At 38.1% G+C, this 24,170-nt stretch overlaps 1 protein-coding gene across 1 annotated transcript; it reads right to left on the bottom strand.

The window, feature by feature from the left end:
- Positions 1-3,826: 3,826 nt before the first annotated feature.
- On the bottom strand, positions 3,827-24,141 carry LOC136248131 (uncharacterized). Its single transcript, XM_066039945.1, has 5 exons — positions 24,023-24,141; positions 21,598-21,677; positions 17,694-18,428; positions 4,577-4,649; positions 3,827-3,918 (listed from the first exon to the last, which is right to left on the bottom strand). The coding sequence occupies exons 1-5, from the start codon at positions 24,138-24,140 to the stop codon at positions 3,827-3,829; spliced, it is 1,098 nt and encodes a 365-aa protein (XP_065896017.1). The 5' UTR covers position 24,141.
- Between the last annotated feature and the right edge of the window lie 29 nt (positions 24,142-24,170).

The raw sequence follows: 24,170 nt of genomic DNA, 5'->3' as shown, positions 1-24,170 counted from the left end.
TTATGCTATTTATATTACAATGTGTCTAATTAAGTCACTGTGTCACATGTCTAAACACAGTCCCTGAATGTGTCATTTTGAGTACACAGCTTAATATCTGCTACCTGCTCAAAAATTTTTTACCGTAAAGTGACCAGAGTAATGTTTCAGTGTATATTGTTACTGTTCACAATTGTTATCCGTACATATCCAATTTTACTTCTTCGTGATTTTTACTCTTCAGGTTTACTTATAGGCATTATGCAGTTTTGTGTTGACTGGTCCATGCATAATGTGGTAATTTGGAATACTAAAAAGATACATAGTGTTTCTTGTATGCACATGTTGTAATGTGTACACACATATTAGACATATGTGACCATCTCAGCAAAAACCCGACTTGTTCGCACAATTAAAAAAAAAAAAATTCAATCAGCATTATTGGCAGTGTCCAAGGAATGGATCACCAAAGTTTCAGCCTTCTGTGGTGTGTAGTTTTGAAATTATAGCACTAAACAGTAAGAAGAGTAAGATAGTTGATTTGCACAGCGACTATACTGAAAATAAACTACAGGCACTTACATTCACAGTCATAACTTCCGTTTGGATTAGTCTACAACGTTGCAATTTGGCTTAAAATGTTCACCATGGATCAGCACATGAGCCAATATATAGTGTTAGCCCTGTAGACACTTACGCATATGGATATGAAGGCGGTTTGGTAGAATAAACGATGATGATCTTGTTACGTTTACCGCATCATAAACAAACGTTCGTGACACGCATACCGTTGACGATACAGAGACGAAAAAAAGATTATTGAACTTTCCATGAGCAGGCAAAAAAGATGGTATATATTTTAAATCAATTTGAGTCTTCCTTCTTTGAATACTGGGCCGATAAAAACTTGCGTATTTTTCTTTGTAGCATGCGTAATTTTATCAAATATTTTTAAATTTCGTTTTTTCTCAATACGCATGCTTGTGCGAACAAGTCAGGTTTTTGCTAAGACGGTCACATATTATCTCCTATAAACATTCAGTTCCATTTTGCTACTAGGTTGTAAGTGGGTTGAGTCAAGACATTTGGATCACATTTTGTCCCGGCCAAGTGGATCTCATTCACTTACAGAATGTACAGGATCAGATCACATGTTACAGTGGAACCTGTTCATTGCCACCTTTGCTCAATATATGTAGGTGGTAGTGTATAAATTCTCACCAAAAGGATTTGGAATTGGCCTTTCTAGAAGGTTGTCTTTCTATGCTGGTGGCCATTAAGACAGGTTTCACTGACAAGCATGATTGTACTGATGGAGTGTATGTACTAGAAATGTAACAGCATGTTCTTCTTTGTGTCGTTTGATATGTTGCTGCATCATGATGCAATGCCTGAATGGAGGCTATGTACTGTATCAATACTGTTACAACTCTAGTACATACAGTACTTATGTGAACCACACCCACTTATCAAGAATAAGTGTTAATTGTCTAGACATACTGGAGCCACACCTACTCATCTGGATTTTGCAAATGGAGTCACACATTGTTGTCAGTAGGCTATTGATCATTGCTTATCTGTGTTTGGAGAAGCACTATGAATATGCCATCATGAGACCTGCTACCGTGCAGAATCTACTAGGCCAAACTGGAGAAATGGAGACATATTTGCATTGTTTTGATAGCAGTTACATGACAGACATTCAATTCCTACATTATTGTGTACCTAAATCTGTTGGGTATTCATGTATCCTGTGTATGTTGTAACTGCATGTGTATATGCACATGATTGTATCCATATCATTTCTGTGTGGTGCCTTTACAGGCTATAAATGATCTGCATTGTGCCGGACGGTTCTAGTGCTTGGTGTCAATGGCATAGTTTTTTGCTTTATAGCTACATGCACTGATTAACTACACTAACAATAACCCAGTTGTGCTCTTTGTCAATCTTTAAATTCTTCAAGCCACGTCCTTAGAGAACAAATTATGTGGGGGTGACTAAATTCAAATTTCAAAACCAGTCATTCTCGAATGATGGCATAGTTTTTTACACACTTCTTTTATGGCTACATGCACTGATTATATTAACTACACTTACTATTCACAGCCCAATAACCGGTGACCGCAGTTGTGCTGTGAGTCATTCTTTAGATTCTTCAGCCGCACCCTTAGGGAGAAAATTACATGGGGACAACTAAATTCAAATTTCAAACTAGCCATTCTCAAAAACATTATGTAACAATCTCAACGAAACTTTTAGAACAGTTTAAAGACACATTGCCCTACATGCCAAGCAAGTATTATGAAAAACAACAATATGGGTTTTGTATATGTGATCGGATCTGCGAAAAAGGGACATAATCGCACAAGCCTAAATTTACAGTATAAAGCATTGAATACATTGGGTGAAATACTTGTGTATCATTGAAAAACTTCCGTAAATTTTTTAAACCTATCTTTCGTAGTGAAGAAATGGCCTAACAAGAAAAACCTGGATATCATATTATTCGCCTGCTCAAGAAGAGTTGGAAAATCGTTGTTTTGGTGCAGTAGACTCAAGGATACGTACCCCTGTAAGTTATGAGCATTTGTTTACGTCATGTTGTAGCGATCCTACGCGATCGATTTTTCTTCACGAATTTCGCCTTTGTATGCAGTGAAGAAAGGCGAGTAAAGGAAAAACGTACCCAGTAATTGATTCCTCTGTTCATGAAAAACACAATGGTGAAACGTTTATCCCTGCAACTAAATCCATGGCCTCTAGGCTGACTGAGGACGACTGAAATTTCGTTTGGTGCTGAAATTACAACTGTAGGGTGATGATGAATGGCGAAATGGATGATGTGAATCTTGAAGCGATTGAGAGAATATGTAAGCGATAGCAGGGAAATCAATGTTTGGAAAGCACAAAGGAACGCAAGGAACTACACCTGCAGTTGCGTCTAACTGCATGCAAAAAAAAACAAAAAAACACAAAACCTCCTCTTTGATGTTGGCAATCTTGATCTCTTACAGTCAATGTGGATTTGCTTCACTGCTTGTGTGGTAGTTACTAGTGACATGATGAGTTTAACTCTAGAGTTTCAGAGAGATAGCATAAATGATGGGTGAGTTACAGGCAAGCCGAATTTGACAATGTTCATTCCTGTAAAATCCTCACGTGTAGTGGTTGCATCATTTATCATCTGCGGCACATGTTTCTGCTTTACTGGCCACGCGACTCACTACCATGAGTCTTGATTGTAATAATTGTAAACACTATCAATAGAGCAACTGTTCATGTCAATAGCCAGCAAATACAGTAGCTGATTCAATATGATCGAATCAATGCTGTCTTTCTAACAGATACAATCAAGTCAGTTAGTTTGCTCCACTCTAGACTCCCCAGTAATTATTCTACAGTGCACTGTAAATACTTAATTCTATCAATAAATGTGACTGGGCCTACAAAAATATGGTATGTGGGCACATGATTTTTGCTTACTTTTTCAAATTTAAGCACTCATAACGTTTTGTATCAATATGCTATGGAAATACAATTTTCAGTTATTAGTAAGGATTTAATTGGCTTTATGGTGCAAGTTACAGAATGCAAATATTCTGTTCCAATACTGAGATATGATATGCAGCATAACAGGGTGTATTCCCACATACCCTGTTTTTGCAGGCCGGACACAAACCAAATTTTGGCAAGCACACAAATATTCTTATAATTTGCGTCATAAATGATTTCCATTTATTTAAAATTTGAAATAAGAACTCTCCTAAATGTCAATAATTTGTGCAAAAATAAACAATCTGCTGTATGGTACAGATTCAGTTGCATATCATAGTGAAAAACTAAACTAACCCATTTGTGAATTCTTCTTGTTGGATATAAGCAGTTCTTCCAGTGTTATCTTTGACTCTGAAAGTAATCCACATAAATACATAAGATCTATGTCAGATAAATTACATAATATAATTTTTTTGTAAACTATCAAAAATTTGATGTCTGATATAATTATGTTAAGTTATAACATTTAAATAGTTTGAAATCTTTACTTAATTCAAGGAGGCATGCATTCTGCATATCGTTGCAGGTTCAGTACACAACACACTGGAGACCATGGCTAAGTGTTTATGCCAACTAAGTAGTGCTATTTAAGAAATAAAGTCAAGAAGGGCATATCAGGTAATATTACGTAGGAAGCATGGAAAATTGCCAAAAATGGTTATCAAAAGATTGTAAATGAAAGCAATGATTACAGTGTATAAAACAACAACTTTGGAAAATATATAACAATAGAGAGAGACTTTTAAAAAGAAAAAAAAGACAATAATCATGAGATTAGATGTGGAAGCGATTTTTAGTCAAATGGTGGACAGTTGAAGAGAAAATCTTTGCTATCTTGAGATTACGTAGTATACATTTCCAGACACCTAGTCAAATGGCTGACTGTGAAACAACAACACTATATACTTTCAAGACCAAAACTTCTTAAATTTCAAGAGGGGGTAAATGGGGACAAGCAATTTTCAAGAGAGACAGACACCCCCATCCTCAACCCCTCCATATATGTATATCAAATGTATGTACAAATTATTACAATTACCTGGAGTCACTGATTGGTTAATAGGTTTGTGTTCTATGTATTCCAGCTCCTTACTTGGTAATGACAACTTCTCCTGTTTAAAGAACATACGTATTATGTGTACAGTACTTAAATCTACTGCTATAATTTCATAGTACTAGGATCCACATATTATGGGAAGAGTATCTACACCTATACAGCCTGCATAAGTCAAAACTGATTGTCCTTTATCCTTTGAATAAATTAATACCTCTATTGCAAAAAGAGATCCACTGATAAGGTAAACCCATGTTTCTGAAAGTGATATTTAACCCACTGCATTCATTAAATGAATTCCCATTTGAAACTCACTTTTATTATGAACACATACTATAAAGGGAATATAGCCACAAAAAACTCTGCTCAATATACAAATCTGATCTTCTGTTGCCATAAATTTTTTGCACTTCATTCATGTGCAATTAAGTCCTCAGAAAGGTGAAATGCTCATAATTGATTAACCACTTAAAGGGGCAATACATTATGAATTGTTTATACACGAAGTCATTTAAGTTTTCTTGATACACGTGATTATTTTGTGTACAATAAAATCTCATGTGTGTCAGTGGATGGGAGGACAATCTTAAGAACTATCCTTATCCTCAAACTGTAAAAGGAAGAAACGAGCAGCTGGGGAGTAATTGACACTACACAACAACTTGTGTTCATGTATCACAACCAGGTGGGTTGTAACAGCAATGTTATTATATGAAATAAAGTGCTTTGTCTTGAACAAGATAATCATGCCTTCTACCATCATGTATCGGCTTTGTTACAATGTTAGACAGCCCAGGGGGCATTCTAAGCTAGCTCACTTGGCTTACAATCGTCATACAAGGACAGATATACAAAAAACTGCCACATTAATGACACACGTGATCTATAACAATGACGCATTTGTTTATGATTACATCATAAACTTAAACGGCCTCATGTATAAACAATTCACAATGCATTGCCCCTTTAACGAGGCCTAAATTCTGTTAAGACTTAATTTTGACTATCACCTAGAATACAAACCCAGAAATCTACACTCTTTGATTCAAACCTGAAGAGTTTGAAATCAACTTTAAAGACAAACACAACTATTGGACTTCACTAACTCAATAGTGTGACTCCAATAAATTTAATCATACAACTGTGAAATCCAGCTAGATAATGTCCATGAATTGAACTTGGTCTTAGTTATGTGGCAATGTCAATCAAAGAGTGTAGATAAGCAAGTTTAGTGAAGGTAGATCATTCTAGGATGATTGATTGTGTGTTTGTCCAATTTAATGCTTTCCCAGCTGCTGTTATCAATTGTTATGGCATGCCATGCAGAGCTGTTGCAAGGAAAACAAAAGTATAATCAAGACACACGGTAGTGTGTCTTGCGGCCCAAGAATCCGGCGCACAACACCCGTGAGTATAGACGGGTTTAACGAGAAGGCATGGCAAAAATTATGCAATCTAAAAATCACGTGAATTACCGTTCCGCCATTTTTGTAGGGCAAGAACGCATGAAGAAGAGTAGTGAAATATGCCTTCTAGTTGCAGTGCTATTGGTTGTACTTGTCATTGTAGTAAAGAGAAGGGAATTAAGATGTACAGGTTTCCTGCAGACTCCCAAAGAAGGCATCTTTGGATTCGAGCACTAAAGTGAAAACATTGACAGCCCAATGAATCTTCAAGAGTCTGCAGTGCTCACTTTGCATCAGGCACATAGTCTGTGCTCAATAGCACTGCAGAACAAAATTTGAAAATTGATGGCACATAGTCTAATGATCCAGACTATGTGCCATCAATTTTCAAATTTTGTTCTGCATCAACTGGCTATGAGCAAAAGGCATCACGATGGAACCGTTCATTACAACAACGTGAGCGTCAGTATCATTTGCGTAAACAAAGAACACGTAAATCTTCAAAGAGCAAAAATGATTTTCATAGCCAGAACCAGTCAAAGCACAGCCAGGAAGATCAAGCTACTATGGAGGTGAACACAGATGAAGTAGCTGTATGGCAGGATGGTGATAGTGATGTTTTAAAAGAGAATCACCAAGGGCAAGACAATGAAGAATCTGCTGAGTTATGTGATGATAACAGTTCTACACTTGATTGTGATGACCAACAAGTTGACATAGCAGATACTAGACACACCTGTACTAGTACAAAATCAGATATAGGCATCAAAACAGATTTCAACTGGGAATCATGGTGTACTATGCAAGAGACTATCAAATTTCAACAAGAAATAATTGCCATGTTGTCTGCTGAATTAAAAGAAGCACTTTCTCATTCACAAAGGCTGGAAAGAGATGATCAACAGACTCATTATTACACAGGGCTCACCTCATATGCTGTGTTTAATAATCTTTCCGAAATATTGGGTAGTGTGTTATCACGGAACCCTAATACCACTCCAGTAAAGGAAAACTGAATATTAAAGATCAGCTTTTGTTGGTCTTGATAAAGCTAAGGACTGGAGCTTTAAACAAGATTTGGCATACAGGTTTGGTATTTCACCTGGAAGGGTTTCTCAGCTATTTGATGAGTGGATAGACATCCTGTCACGTGAACTGAAACAGTTTGTTGTATGGCCTGATCGGGAAATGTTAAGGAAAACATTACCACAATGTTTCAAGCCAGCGTATGCTAGGGCTACTTGCATAATTGACTGCTCAGAGGTATTTATCCAGAGAGCAACATCCCTATCTGCCCGAGGTGAAACATTTTCCAACTATAAAAGCCACAATACTGCAAAATTTCTTGTTGCAATAAGTCCAACTGGTGCAGTGATATTTGTTTCCAAATGCTGGGGGGGGGGAGGGGGGGGGGGATGAGCATCTGACAAACTGATCACTACCAAGAGTGGTTTCCTTGATAACCTTACACATGGAGATGTTGTACTAGCTGACGGAGGTTTTAACATCACTGAAGAACTAGGACTTTGGGGAGCTACGCTAGCCATTCCTGCTTTCACAAAAGGAAAGTCACAGCTTTCTCAAAGAGAAGTAGAGACATCACGGAAACTTTCAAATGTTAGAATTCATGTGGAGAGGGCTATTGGACGGATGAAGCGCTTCAAAATTTTACAGAATGTATTCGAAATTTCATTGCTGAAAACATCTCAAGAAAGAGAATATGCCACTATTGATAAGATACTAGTAGTCTGTGCAGCATTATATAATTTACAGCCACCATTAGCATAACAACCTTAACTGTAATTATAACTGAAAATCATCATACAATTGTCATTGTGTACAGAAATTTGTAAATTAAACATGCATTATTAATAACCCACTTATTTTAGTTTACAATCACTGCAATACCATAACCCTCTGCAGGCTCGTTTAATGCCTACACAGTCATAATGGAACCACACATACTGACAAGCTGAATTCTCGCACATGATCATTTTACCATACTCTGGTTGTTGGCGAAAGCAGTACAACTCAGGTTGATCATCTGCTACATTATTTTCATCTTCTGTTTGCTGTTCCAGTGTAAGTCCTATTATTGCAGGAATCATAAAGTCAATGTAAAATGAAGTCAACTTTCGCAAAAGCTTCTCTGTGAAAGTAAAGTCTTGGTATACACGATCTATAACAATTCCTTTAGGTGTCCACACCACAAAATCACAATATTCTTTTCCTGTTACTAGTAATTGACCTTGTACTTGAGTGTAATAGGAATGTGTTGTTGGCATACCCACTTCACCTAAACATGACTGGGGCTTTCCCCTCAAGGTATTTGGGTGGGCATTCCTGACAGAGTAAGGGAATTTTACTTCAATTAGCCCACTCCCATGGCAACATTTGCATATAATCAAGCCATCAGGGCTAGCACCAAGATGTGGAAAAAGAGGATTGACAACTAGCCCAACTGGGGTGCATTCAAGATCTGTGTGCGATGACATTGCACTAACATACTCCTGTCTAGCTCTCTCCTCATTAGAAATGCCCCAGCAGATTGCAGGAATGTGACTAATATCTTGCTTGCTGAGTACTTGTCCGGCTACAGCTGTAGGGTCTGTCTGCTTCCTCATGTTTAAGATAGTATGAAATGATGACACGGTCAGTCGTCCTTCTTGCTGTCAAAGTCACTCAGTGCAGTCTCTTTGCATATGTGTTGCCTCTTCAATTTTTTGACAATCATCGGTACTATAGTTTAGCAAATAAAACAGTTGCTTTGCTGTATTTGTTACATCATCTCCGCTAATATCAATGCACATACTTCTGAAGTAGTCAGTTACAGGAGATGGCAAGTCCGTATCAGTTGAGGCTTCATTAGTTGGGAACTCCTCATTTGTCTCACTCTCGGCTAGCACATTGAATGATTCAAGCTGCCTTGCTACTGGAGGTGCATAGGTTGGTCCACTTGGCTGTTCTATAGCTGCACTGACACCCGGAAATGCACTGGAAAACTCTGGTTGCCCAATCTCCTCTGATATTTGGGGTGCATCATCTCCACTTGGTCGTTCACTAATCATGTCGCAATTGTGTGAAGTGTCTGGCAGTCCAACTGCAATATTACTCATGCCTGGTGATGCATCATTTTGTTGAACCAGCTGCTCAACACTTGCATCACAGCCACTAGTAACAGGAACAGGTAGATCGTCTGTAGTGGGTGGTTCAACAATTGTAAATAGACATGCATTCGGCAGAAGCTTGTGCATGGATCCATATAATTTCTCCCTTGAAATTTTTGGGAGATCCTGAGGGCCACTTTGAACTCTGATTCTTATGAGAGGCTGGATTTCATCATCGTCATTCTGATCATTGCTTTCACTATCCTCTTCTCTTGACCTCTTGTACTTTGGTTTCACAAACTTTATGGTTTGTATCTCCTTTGGTGTAATCTGTTAAGACAATGGATGTCTACATCTATTAGCAAACAAATTACTTACAGCTTTTTTGAAATTGTGGTTCCACTGACATGACAATGAAGTTCTTGATGGTCTTGTGAAACCTAGCCTATTTGCAGCATCAATCTTGAACAGCAGTGCTGCAACATGACTGCATACTTCACCTAATCTGTAAGATAAAAGTTAATGTAACATTTGCTGCAGTAGCAGCACACAACAAGTGACATACCCAGCCATGCAAGTGCAGTGACCAGTTTTAACAGTTCCATTGTCTTCACAGACCACCCAAGCAAGCTTCATGATGACTGTCAGGTGAGTTCTGGCTTGGATTTACTTTGGCTTTGAGAACGCTGTAGTGATTACTAGTTGAAAGGTGGTACACTGTACGAACATGTCTGTTCTCATAATAATTATATGCCTCTAAAGATTTGTACGCTGCTAAACTCTCCTCGGTATACACTCCCTTCGTATCAATTAGATAGGTATATACATTGCCAAACTCTACATCAGGCCACTTCAACAAGTCTTCAGACCACCATTCATCAGCAATTGCAAAGGGATCCTCTAAGTGAAATCGCTTCAATTTTTCCATGTATTGCTTCTGAGTAATATAAGTGCTCGATGCAAAGTACGATGAAAACTCATTAAAGTCCATCAAAGTCTACAACACAGACAATCTTTATGCCCTACAAAAATGGCAGAATGGTAATTCACGTGATTTTTAGATTGCATAATTTCTGCCACACCTTCTCGTTAAACCCTCTATATTGACAGGAAGAAAGAAAACGCAATGTTTGCACTTCCGTAGTTCTGTGCTGCCTTGATGATACAAGACGATTTTTCCTGTGGACACTCTCTCCAACTTCAGTACTCCACATTCCAAATTTGAGCGAAATCGCTTCTGGCATTCCCGAGATATGCTACTTCACAAATTGGCTTAGTTTCTTCCTTTTTTTTCTTCTTATTTTTCTTCCTCTTTTCGCACACTTACAAAAACTGCTATAAAACACGAGTGCCTTATCCGATTGCCTTGAAATTTGACACACAGAAGGGGAGTATAAAGGCACATCGCGGTACCAACTTTGGCTGGAATACCATAAACAGGCAAAGAGTTATGAGCGATTATTCACAAAAATAACACCAATATGTTGTCACGCCTACAGGGTAAACCACGTATGGGAAGAAGCTGGGTGAATAGGTTAACTATTGAACCTCAAACCTTTTGTGGTTTGAAAGAAATGGAGCTTAAAACCAGGAAGATACAACGAAAAAACCAACAGTGTGTAACAATTACGCAACCGAGATTAGCTAATAAAAAACGACTACTTGCCACACCTACCAGATAAACCGCTTGGGGTAATGCTTTGAAATTCGCTGTACAGATAGAGTAATCATCTTAGAAAGGCTCTTCAATGGTGTAGAAGAATCAAACTTAAAGCCACGGAGTTATAACACGAAATCCAACTTGGTGTAGCAAGTGCGAGATCGAGATACTCTAATAGAGCAGTCATCCTAATTGAGCAGTCAACCTAATAGAGCAGCCACCCTGAACAGAATTCAAGAGATCAGCTAGAAACAAGTAACCTGTATTGAGATCAGCTACAAACAAATCACCCTGTAGAGAGTTCAGCTACAAACAATTCACCCTGTAGAGAGATCAGCTAGAAGAAGTTGCCTTGTAGGGAGTTCAACTACAGAAAGAGATAGTTCAGCTAGAAGAAATCACCTTGTAGAGTTCAGCTACAAAGAAACCACCATGTAGAGAGTTCAGCCACAAACAAATCGCCCTGTAGAGAAATCAGCTAGAAGAGGTTACCTTGTAGAGAGTTCAGCTACAAAGAAACCATCATGTAGAGAATTCAGCCGCAAACAAATCACCTGTAGAGAGTTCAGCTACAAACAAATCTCCCTGTAGAGAGATCAGCTAGAAGAAGTTTCCTTGTAGAGAGTTCAGCTACAAACAAATCACCCTGTAGAAAGATCAGCTAGAAGAAATCACCTTGTAGAGAGTTTAGCTTCAAAGAAACAATCATGTGAGAGTTCAGCTACAAACAAATTGCCCTGTAGAGAGTTCAGCTACAAAGAAACCATCATGTAGAGAGTTCAGCTACAAACAAATCGTCCTGTAGAGAGATCAGCTAGAAGAAGTCACCTTGTAGGGAGTTCAGTTACAAAGAAACCACCATGTAGAGAGTTCAGCTACAAACTAGTGACCTTGTAGAGACATCAGCTGGAAGAAGCTACCTTGTAGAGAGTTCAGCTACAAACAATTCACCTATACAGAATTCAGCTACAAACAAATCACCCTGTAGAGAGATCAGCTAGAAAAAGTTACATTATATATACAGTGTTCAGTTACAAAGAAATCAACATGGAAAGTTCTGTAATAAATATATGTATTACATATATAAAACGTACATTTATTGATAAAATCAGAAATATTTAAAGTATTCAACATTTGTTTCATCTTTTTCTTCTTCCTGTGGTAAAGAGAAAAAGATAGGTTAAAAAAACCTCAAAGCCGGCCATAGGTCGGCTTTGGGGTATACAAATACAAAAAGAAGGGAAATCTAATCCAAAACAGCCAAGCTGTAAAAAAAGAGTGCAGCCCTCAAAAAGGCTATGGTGAAAAAAGATGTGAAATCCAAGGTGGCGGCCAAGAAATGGCTGTGATAGTAGGTTAATGGTAAAAATTTTAATAATGACAATTCAGGTGAATTTTGTGCCAAGACCAAGCGGCACAAAAATTCACCTGAATTGTTGTTATTAAAATTTTTACCATTAACCTACCATCACAGCCATTTCTTGGCCGCCACCTTGGATTTCACATCTTTTTTCACCATAGCCTTTTTGGGGGTCACACTCTTTTTTTACAGCTTGGCTGTTTTGGATTAGATAATAGACTATATAAAATGTGGAATAGATAAGTTTTACTTATTCTGCAATACAGCAGTTGCACAAATAATCACATTAGATGTGCTTTAAAACGTTTTGCAATAATTCATTGCCATAATGCATAAAAATTGCATATTAGATTGTACTATACTAGAAGGATGAGAGCACAGCTGGTCTGGTTCCTGAAATTACAATAAAGTTCCACTTTTTGCTGGCACACTCACAAAGCCAGATGTCAATTCACCATTGTGTTAACTAATGTGGTGGCGAAAATTATATAGAGATTGAAACATTAATTAGAATTAGCTCACGTGATTGTACTTGATTTGTACATTTTGGTATATTGTTTAGTCATTGATCATTTATAACAATACATGGTGTCAGAATTCGGATAGAAACTTATTGAGATAAGTGAAACTGGCCTACTAATTCAAAGATGGCTGCTCTTCAAATTGCTCTGCCAGAACAGTTTAATTTCACACAGCCCGATGAATGGCCTAAGTGGATCCGATGATTTGAAAGGTTTCAAGAATTATCAGGGCTCGACAGAAAGGCACAACGTAACCAAGTAAACACTCTTCTGTCCTGTATGGGTGATGAATCGGACAACATTTGTGACCAGGCCTGCAAAAATAGGGCATGTGGGCACACGATTTTTGCCTACGTTTTTAAAGATTCATCACTCATAACTTTTTGCACCGTTATGCTATGGACCTGCAAGTTTCAGGTATTAGTAAGCATTTAATGGGCATCGTGATGCCAGTTACAGAATGGAAATATACTTTTCCAGCACTAAGATATGACCTGTAGAGTGACAGGGTGTAGTTTGTGCCCACATTCCCTGTTTTCGCAGGCCCAGTCACATTTTTTGATTGTTTAACCTAACTGCGGATGAAAAGAGATCCTACAATACTGTCAAAGGAAAGTTGGAAGGACTAAACATAGAAACCCAATCTTTGAATGTGCTAAATTCAATCAAAGACGGCAAGAGAGGGACGAAAGTGCATTCTTTTATTACTGCATTACATTGCCTTGCTGAACATTGCGACCATGGTACCCTTTGAGACGAGATACTCTGGAACAGAATGTTTGTTGGTTTAGTGGATGTCAATCTCTCTATGAAATTACAAATGGATCCGGAATTAACAGTGGAAAATGCTGACAACAACTGCCAGACAGACTGAAACCATAAAGAACCAGCAAGATGTGGTTAGAAGTGATTGCAAATTACCCACAGCGGATGCTATTAACTCACAGAGACGTGGAGAGACCCACAAGAAAACCACATGTGACCAGTTTAAGCACAAATATTTCTCAAGTCAAGTTCCTTCACACTGATGCATAACCACAACAAAAGCTTGCTCCAGGTGTGGCAAAACACCTTCACACAGGAAACAAGACTGTCCATCCAGAGAAGCTATATGCCAGAAATGCTTCAAAAAGGGCACTATCAGTCACTATGCAGGTCTAAGCAACTAGACCACCTTAGAAGCAGAACCTGACAATCAGTTTTTGGGAGCACTTCAGGATCACTCAGCTATTACCAGTCTATGTGCAAGTTGCTGGTGAATTGACAGTTCAACAGAATCTCCTTCTCAGAGAAGCTCAACAGTCAGTGTGGTGGTTAGGGTTAAATCATCACCTGGCAGACTGTGGTGCTGTGGTGAACAATTGTACAAAACAGAGATGCAAACTTCCAGAAGCACTGATGCATTCAACATTCCCATCCCTACCATGGCAGAAAGTCGCAACTGATTTATTTCATTGGAAAGTTCAGTTTACTTATTGATTGTCGATTACTGTTCAAGATACATCGAGACAGCCAAACTCTCTAATACATCATCATCCACAGTTAGCCAACATACCAAATCCTATTTTGCCAGATATGGTATTCCACAAGAAATCATTCTGGCAGAGGGCCACAGTATTCTTCAATAGAATTCAAACAGTTTGCTGATAATTATGGGTTCCAGCACACAATAAGCAGTCCAAAATTTTCCCAATCAAATAGCGAAGCAAAAAGGGCTGTGCAAACCTGTTGAAGAAAACCAATGACCCATATATGGCTATAATGACATACCTTACTACCCCACTGGAAAATGGTTACAGCCCAGCAGAACTGTTGATGAATCACTGTTTATGAACAGATTTACCAGCTACCAATGCTCATTTAGTACCTTCAGTACTTGACTGCCATTAAAATAAAGGAGGAGGAACCATAGATATTAAAGTACAGGGATTAGAAACTAGCGCGCACCCTGAAACACTCCCCCGTTGGTGAATTCATGAGGCCAAAATGGTGTCTTCTGCTCTGGACTACTTTCTACGGGCGTGGAGTATTTCATGACAATCTCTTTATGTTTTACAAGTTCTAGGCAAACTCGTATTGTAAGTCTTGTTGTGAGTTTTTTCCGCCATCAATCATTTTAATCTCAGTTGACACGATTTTTTTGTGTACCTGTTGTGTTCATGGTAAGTTCACTTTCGACTGGCAAACAATGCCACAGTAACCCTAAAGTAACATAGTTTTGCATGGTGTACTTCATTTTATTATTCCGCTTGATTAATGCCATTTGGCAGTCTCATCTCGGTTCTTTAAAATACTACTCCATGATTTATCAACTTCAACACAAGTGCTGTTATGCGAGAAACATCTTTCAGTGGTACTGTGCAAAACTTCAAAGTATTGCGAAGACTTCAGCACTATTTCCCCAGTGGAACTAGACTTCTGTTCTTTGTAACAGGTAGACAAAAAACGGAGTTACCCATTGATGATCAAAATCGTAAATGGCGATGAAAACCACCCAAGACAATTAAACAACAGAAGCCAGAAGCATTAAAAGTCTTGTATATCAACTACAATACCACAAGGTGGTTGAAATCAACTGTAAGACGACTAAACCACAAACTGCCATCCTGTCCGCATGGATTTAATCAATACCGAGGAGTGCTTCAACCACAATCAATGGTAGATATACACGGCGCGCGCTCGGTTGCCTATCCCTTCTCTCTCATATCTATGGAGGAACAGAGAAAGATTTTAACAATGTTCAAGAGCTTGATAGGTGAACAAATATGGATACCTGACCACAATAGTACTGGAGTGGTTTTTGAGCCAGTAGCTCCCAGCTATTACATTGTTTCTGTTCAAACTGGCATTATTAAAAGGAATTGGGTACACTTACATCACTTACTTGACAATTCAGTGATACTGACAATTGTACTAACTGCTGAGTAACCACTAGAAGTGGTCGTGTTTCTAAGCCACCAACAAAAATGGTCCCCAGATAATTATACTTAAGAAGGGAAGTAGTGGTGGTGGACATTATAATTATAGAGACTGAAACATTAGTTAGAATTAGCTCACGTGATTGTACTTGATCTGTGCATGTTGTTATTATATTGTTAAGTCATTAATCATTTATAACAATACAACTAGTACAGTTTTTCTGACACAGTTATATAGAAAGAAAACAGTTCAGCCTTGCCATACTAACTTACAGGTGGACCTGTTTCAAAAATGTGTGGATGAATACAAACTATTTTCACCATGCATCCAGAAAGCAGACCAGCTCCGTATGCTCTCACTACTCTAATACAGTGTATGTTACCACCTTATAACAAATGATTATCAACACAGATGTAGTTTGGCTGTTAGTCACTCTACAATAGAGTGAATAGAGTGACTAACAAAGCCTCACCCCAAGCTTTATTAGACACCCACAGATTTGTTAAATAGTGCAGAACATCTCGGGCACATAGTCACTCAATTCAGTTATGTGCCTAACTGTCCTGTCAATAAACTTTTTGGTTATATTCAAGTGGTGTAAAATTTGGTATCTTAACAGAGTATTACAACAGCTCTAAAATTAGTAAAAACAGAATACAGTACTTAAAATTCCATTTACTTCAAAAGTTATAATGAGCTTTGTGAAATGCAAGCAACTCAGCACACAGTGAATCTAGAATGTGACAATTTATCCATAAATTTGGTTGCAATGGTTTGAAAAACAGTTTAAAACATCTGACAAATACTTTACAAACACCAAAAGCCAATGCAATAGTATAAATAAAACATTAGCATATGCAAGTATAAGGAAAAATAGGAATTTTAAGTTTGACTAAGGTCATAGAGAAAAAAGTTGGAAAACAAGGGAGGTCGCTTGCAGATCATTAAATTTAATTTAATCCTTACTTCAGTCTATACACATGACTGAATTAGGGATTAAATGTTTACTAGTATATCTGCAGGTGTAGTGGCCTCCATTGTTTCTCAACTTTTTTTTCTATAAATCTCTAATTGGACTTAAAATTCCTAGTTTTTCCTTTTACTTCTTTGTTACTTTTTTGAAACATTATTATGATTGGTGAAAATTCATGCATACTGCACCAAAAGAAAGGATGGTGCCAGAGACAAAGTTTTCGTCTGAATGCACGCCCCAGTTAACAATTACTGACTCAAAAGTGGAGTGTCCATTACGCTTCACTTTCAGTTATGTTCAGGCAGTTATACAGCACTACAAATAAAGAACAGTAGGACAAGCGCCTCTACAATCAATGCAGTCACCACGAATAATACAGACGATTTGCACGCCCCAACTATCAATTACTGCCTGCAAGTAAACTGGCTTGTTTTCACCTATTATTAGCCTGTTACACAGTGTTACGAACAAAGGTCAGTACTAGAAGTGCCTAATTGTAATTTATTACTGGAGTTAAAAAACTAGAAGCATCACTACAATCAATCCAGTCACCATAGAAAATAATTGTACGGATGATTCCCGTTTACAAACATAGGGAAGCCATGCATCATGCTATGGTGAATCGACACCTTGGGTTGTCAGAAAAAAGAAATGGGACACAAAGAAGGATAAAGGTAAGTCCATGATGCATGTATTGTACATACTGCCATATGCCATAAGGCATGTCTTGGGATGAAGCGATGTCAAACAGTGATAAAATTAATTCCATAGCCTTAGCCGTTAGCTATCAAGTTACACTTGTCTGAAGGAATAAGGCAGGTACGTAGGCAGTTAGCCAGTAGAAGATTCCATAGAATAAATTTTAAAAAAAGTTCATAACAATCTAATGGAGGCGTTTAGGATTGTACTGAAGGAACTTTTGGGCTTTGTTTTACCTGTCAAGGTTCCAGGATAGTATTTTGAAGCTGTGATATTTTTGGCCAGAAAATCCCAAATTTCCATGATCCCTAATATACAGTATAGTAATACCGTACTGTATAATTATCTGTACATAGACATTTATGATGTTCTACATTAAACTCCAATCTCACACATGAAACCTGGGCTTTTATACAAATAAAATTTATTACTGTACATGAAACTCATGTGTACTTACATAACTATTAGGAGCATCAAAGAAGTATAAAGGACCAAATTTAGAAAGTTTCTCATCATTAATGTCAAGAGAACAAACACTAGGTAACACAGTAATACGTATGATCCTTGTAAGTAAGGAATTTGGTTGATTATCTAGGATAATGTGAGTTTGAGTTAGTTTCTCTTCTATTATTGATGTAACACATTTTGGTACCATCCAATATATAACATTTTGCTCTTCAGATATTGCAGTAAGCTGAAGTGCATGCTCAGTGATTCCAAATTTCTGCATCAGTTCTTTCTTAACATCAATCACATACAACAATTTAGCCTCAGCAATACCACAGTCACATTTTGTAGTTATCAAAGCATGGTCACTGTCATCAAGTGGTATTATCAGTTGAGATGGAGTTGGAATGGGAAATGATTTGATCGGTAGAGTGTAATCAATTGATAAACAAAATTCATTCAGAAGATTTTTAGCTTCTTGGTTTTTGCTTGATTCTATCAGCTCTTTAAGCAATGAGTTGTCTAACCACGTCATGTGAGGAAATAGCAATAATTTCAAGTGATTTAATTCACAATGACTTAACTTCAGTAAATATTCTTCACTAAATAACTGAATTTGTGGATTGTTGCAGGCTAATAAATTGCAACTTTCTTTGAATGGCATAACATCATCACAGGAAAACAATCTCTCCACCAAATTGAAAAATATCAATTTTATATTTTGTGACTCCATCCATGGACTCATCTGCATGTAATAAAGATCACAGAGTAAATGTACTAGTCTTATGTACAATGAAGAATGAGTAATAATAGAATATATACATAAGCTCATCTTATATGTATAACTATACAGTACTAACATACCGTAAATTAGAAATTTTCATTCAAGATAAGTAAAAATAAATTTGATGTGTTTTATTTCCGTCGACAGCCCAAGCCATGAAATATTTTACCAGCAAATTATTCTGTACGGCAAATAATTTCGTCCAGAAATGAGTGTGCAAGATACGATAAAAGTTGATATACAGGTACCTGTTGTACATTGAACTGGCAGCCTTGACTAGCTAGCTAGTCACTATAATTATATTAAATTTGCGGCTACAGTGGCATGCAAACTTATTCTGGAAGATATTGGAACCCTGACGATAGGCCACTAGTCTTTCTTCTCCAACAGCATATTCATTCCTCAAGTACTTCGACCTTGGTTTTGACGGATCAACCTCCAAAAAAATATTTTGCAAATAGAAAATATTCAAGAGTGAAAATATCTCACGTAATTTATTTTTGTTGGTAGAGGCAACCATGAAATATTCTTACTGTCGAATATTTCCTGATCTACAGTACTGTAAGTTTCATTGTATATACTAATAGGGTACCTATGCAATGCAGCTGTTGAAATAAGCATCATACGGTGCTGTATATTAGGGATCACAAAAGTTTGGGCTTTTCTGGCCAAAAATATCACACTAAAACCAGCCTCACAATACCTTCATGATGCGTCGGTAGTATTGGTGAGGTATAAACAAACCCAAAAGTGCCTTCAATATGACCCAAAATGTTTACAAGATGGCACTACAATTTTTTTTTACATTTAGTGGAATTTTCTACTGACTAACTGCATGACTGATGCCTTCAGTTAAGTGTAACTTGATAATGGCTAAGGCTACGAGCTTGATTTTTTCACTGTTTGATGTCACTCTTTAGCCCTACTGGTGCCTTTTGGCATACCACAGTATGCACAATGCTTGCTTCATGGACTTACCTGTGTCTTCCTTTGTGTCCCACTTATCTTTGCTGGTGTTGATTCTCGGTAGCACTGCGTGATGGCTTTCCTGTGAATCGTCCAAGTTTTCTGTTGTGACTGGGTTAATCGCAGAAGCTCTTCTAGTGTTCTTCAATTGCAATGTTCTTTGCGGGCTGAACATAGCTGAAAATGAAGCGTAATAGCTACTTCGCTATTTCAATAATTGATAGTTGGGGTGCAGATTGGTAGAAAGTGATAAGTCTGGTGTCATTCTTTCCAGTACATGTGGGCTCACTAGTCATAATAATGTTACAGATACTGTAAGTAAACAAACAAGTACTGACTACTGAATCAGGGATTACATTTCACTAGTATATCTTCAGGTGTAGGCAACCTCCCTTGTTTTACTACTTTTATTTCTATAATCCTTAATCGAACTTATTTTTCTTATACTTGTTTGTATATTTTTTAATGACTGGTGAACCCGTGCGCACTGGAAAGACTTATTTCATCAGAAAATGTGCCCCACCTATCAATTACTGAATTGGTGAAGTGGCCATTACACTTTGTTTTCAGCTACGCTCTGCCCATTATAAATGAAGAACATGAGGACAATGACCTCTGCAATCAATCCAGTCACAACAAAACTCCAACAATTCCCGTTACAAAGGTAGAGGAAAGTCACCATGCGGTGTTACCGCAAACTGACACCTTGTGTTGCAAGCAAAGATAAATGGGACAGAAAGGAGGACACAGGTAAGCCCATGAAGCATGCATTGTACATACTACGGTACTTCAAAAAGCACCAGTTGGGCTGAAATGACGTCGAATACTGAAAGAAAATCAAGCCAGTCAGCTTTAGCCATTATCGAGTTACACTTGTCAGCCAGCCCAGCTAGCCCAGCCAGTCAGCCCAGCCAGTCAGCCCAGCCAGTCAGCCCAGCCAGTCAGCCCAGCCAGTCAGCCCAGCCAGTCAGCCCAGCCAGTCAGCCCAGCCAGTCAGCCCAGCCAGTCAGCCCAGCCAGTCAGCCCAGCCAGTCAGCCCAGCCAGTCAGCCCAGCCAGTCAGCCCAGCCAGTCAGCCCAGCCAGTCAGCCCAGCCAGTCAGCCCAGCCAGTCAGCCCAGCCAGTCAGCCCAGCCAGTCAGCCCAGCCAGTCAGCCCAGCCAGTCAGCCCAGCCAGTCAGCCCAGCCAGTCAGCCCAGCCAGTCAGCCCAGCCAGTCAGCCCAGCCAGCCAGCCAGCCAGCCAGCCAGCCAGCCAGCCAGCCAGCCAGCCAGCCAGCCAGCCAGCCAGCGACCCAGTAAAAAATTCTACTGAATAAATTTTTGTTTAAAATTTGGTTTCAGTTGTGTTTCAGGTCATACTGAAGGCACTTTTGGGTTTGGTTATATCTAAACAATACTGCCAAGACACGATGAAGGTATTGTAAGGCTAGTTTAAGGGTGATACTTTTGGCCAGAAAAGCCCAGACCTTCATGATCCCTTATATGACACACACATATAAATATGTGACCGAATTTTGGAAAACCGTCGATATCCGTACAATAGTACTTTTGTAATAAAATGCATTTAAAAACTATGGGTAAAAAATGCAAGCTCCAGAAAAAAAATTATGCAAGTTTTTATTGCCTCACTGGTGGGCGAATTAAGCCTACAATGGATAAATCCTAGGCATCATCGTGTTCACCTGTTCATAGGGAGTACAAAAATCTTTGTTTCATCTCTGTACACGAAAGGATTTCAAAGTTACAGACGTTTGTTTACGTTGCGGTGACGAAAGAATTTACCGACGATCATTTTTCAGTGAATTTGCCTTCCTTCTCAAACACAGAAGCATGCCTAGGGACAAACTATACCTTGGTGGATGCAAAAATTCATGGCAAACACAATGAGCCAAGATTCAATTCCGTACATCATTTTATGAGTAAGTTATGATGGTTTATGTGTGCGCCTGTAGATTCTTTTCTCGGTAGCTTCTGCACATATCAATTTACTTGCTCGTCCAGCTGTCTAGTGCTGTATTTCCAACACTGCTTAACTTAGGAGGCTGGAACTTAGCTACGCCATTCCTCTGTCCATGTAGAATACAAAGAACAAATAAAATGTATTTTGAAAATTGTGCGGATATCAACGGTTTTCTAAATTAGGTCACATATATAATATTACATACTTTGAAGCCAACATCTGGACATTGGAAAATATCATTTGAAGTATATACAGTGGGTGAAGAAGGCTGAATACTTTTCAGAGCTGTAAAAATATCACAGATACCACTATTACGTACATGTATGTATACAGTACATATGTGAGACACATGATAAAATATACACCTCACCATAGTCTAAGGGTATATGTTGCATATGTTTATTGTCACTGTACAAACTCCAATATACATATGTAGAGTGCACACACAGGTGCACATACAGTACATGTACATATTAGTGTGTGTGTCCTGCAATTCTTAAAAATTCCAGTGTAAGTTGTGAAAAAGATGGTAATCAAGAATTAATTTTAATGATGCTGAAATGATTATTTTAATCATCATGTCATTCTGAACAAGTTGATGTTGCGCTACATACTACTTCTAAACATCAACACAGACAGCTTTTACTTGTGGTTATTACAGATACGGTATGTACTACACAATAAATAATACCTTTAAATCACATAAAGTATCTCCTTAACTGTCTTTATTCTGTATTGTGTTTTCTTATTAGCCAATATTTGTGGTTACAGTATGATATAGAAAGCTTTTATTATGAGTTACATCTACTGTTTAAGTTGATCCAGTTACACAATACAAGACTTTTTGCTCGTACAAAACATGGAAAAGAGCTTGATCAGACCGCATGTTACAAAGATGGGACACACATTCATACCAGTCCATGTGTATTCAAAGACTGGAATTTCTTCAGACTTACTGCTTTTGCTCACACTGACATGTGGACACACACATATGTGACCGGATTTCACATAACAAGGCTTCCACACACACAAAATCAAACTTACGTTTTTACCAGAAATGGATTGATAGCCTAATACACTATCATATTCCACACTGTACTTCCTTCAGGACTGGCAAGTCTGGTTTCTGTGGCAGCTTTCTTCCGACCCTGTCAAAGCCACGAGTGGGAGATTGGTGCCATTGAATGGCCATGGTTTTGTGATAATGGTGTGTAGTAAGCTGGGACTTCACAGAGAGCTTGCCAATAGCGTTCTCAGTCAATTTGGAGTGATTTGAGGGCCATGGAGGGCCATGGAGAGCCCAAACTTGGTCTCTGGATTCCAATCGTCTTCTTACTTCATTTTATACCCCTATATTAAGCCCACCCACCGCCCCCCACCCTCCTACCCTATTACTACCACCTGTGATATTATTAACCGCTCAAGAAAAGCTGCCCAAAACAGGGCTAATTTTGGGTATCAGAAATGTATATACCCACTCAGTGATAGCTAGTAAATAGATGCATACTTGGTGCAAATTTTGATTGCACAGCTGTACGCACTGGGAAGTTATAACACAACGATTACTTAAAATCGCCATATCTCCTAACGAAGCTTTGTGCGTCGAAGCCGGGTTTTGTCACATTCAGTCACATATGTAAAGACATAATTTTCCTGAACTAATTTTAAGCCCACACACACAGCCTACCTGCATACTAGCTATACGGATCATGCATGGTTTAAAGTTATACATCGTTGCAGTTGATAATTGTCGACCATGTTGATTCCATCACTAAAAAAATTTAAATACTCTATATGTGACCGACTTTTGGAAAACTGTTGATCTACGCACAATAGTACTTTTGTAATAAAACACATAAAAAATTAAAAATTAAATAATTTAATAATGCAAGCTCCAGAAAAAAAAATTTACACAAGTTTTTATCATCTCACTGGTCCGTAAATTAACACCCTAATGGATAAATCCTGGGCATCATCGTGTTTGCATGTTCATAAGGAGTACAAAAATCTTTGTTTCATCTCCCTACACAGAAGGGTTTCTGTGTTATGGACATTTGTTTACATTGCGGTCACAACAAATTTACCGACAATCCTTCTTCAGTGAATTTGCTTTCCTTCTCAAACACGGAAACATACTTTGGACAAAAGCTATACCTTGGTGGATTTACAAATTCATGGCGAACACAATGAGCCAAGATTCAACTCCGTACGCTGTTGTATTAGTAAGCCATGATGATTTATGTAAGTGCCTGTAGATTATTTTCTTGATAGCTTCTGCACATATCAATTTATTTGCTGATCCGGCTGTATAGTGCTGTATTCCCACACTGCTCAACTTATGAAGCTGAAACTTAGCCAGTCCATTCCTCTGTCTCTATAGATAACAAAGAACAAATGAATTTTGAAAAATGTGCAGATATCAATGATTTTCTAAAATTAGGTCACATATACAAAAAATCCTTTTCACCATCATTTCACAATGTGTGCTTTTGCCAGACCTTTATTTAAAAAGCCATGTCTCCTCATTTTATAATTGGGCACTTCAATTTTATCAACATTGCCACCTATTACAACACTCTTACCCAAAATGCCACATACATACATGTACGTAACTACATTTGAAAACTTACATGATTCCAAGCTTTCACCGATCACTCTCTGTGTTTCTAGGTCCTTCAGTATGTTACAAAATTGCAACAAGTGATCCATTCCCATCATTTTAATATAATGTAATATTAGACAATTCATTTTCAAATCAGTAGGAGCATTAGAGATGAC

The sequence above is a fragment of the Dysidea avara genome, chromosome 2 (assembly GCF_963678975.1).
Source record: "Dysidea avara chromosome 2, odDysAvar1.4, whole genome shotgun sequence".
NCBI lineage: Eukaryota > Metazoa > Porifera > Demospongiae > Dictyoceratida > Dysideidae > Dysidea > Dysidea avara.
Note: the sequence above shows the minus strand (reverse complement) of the source record. Positions and strands in the feature narration are given on the sequence as shown.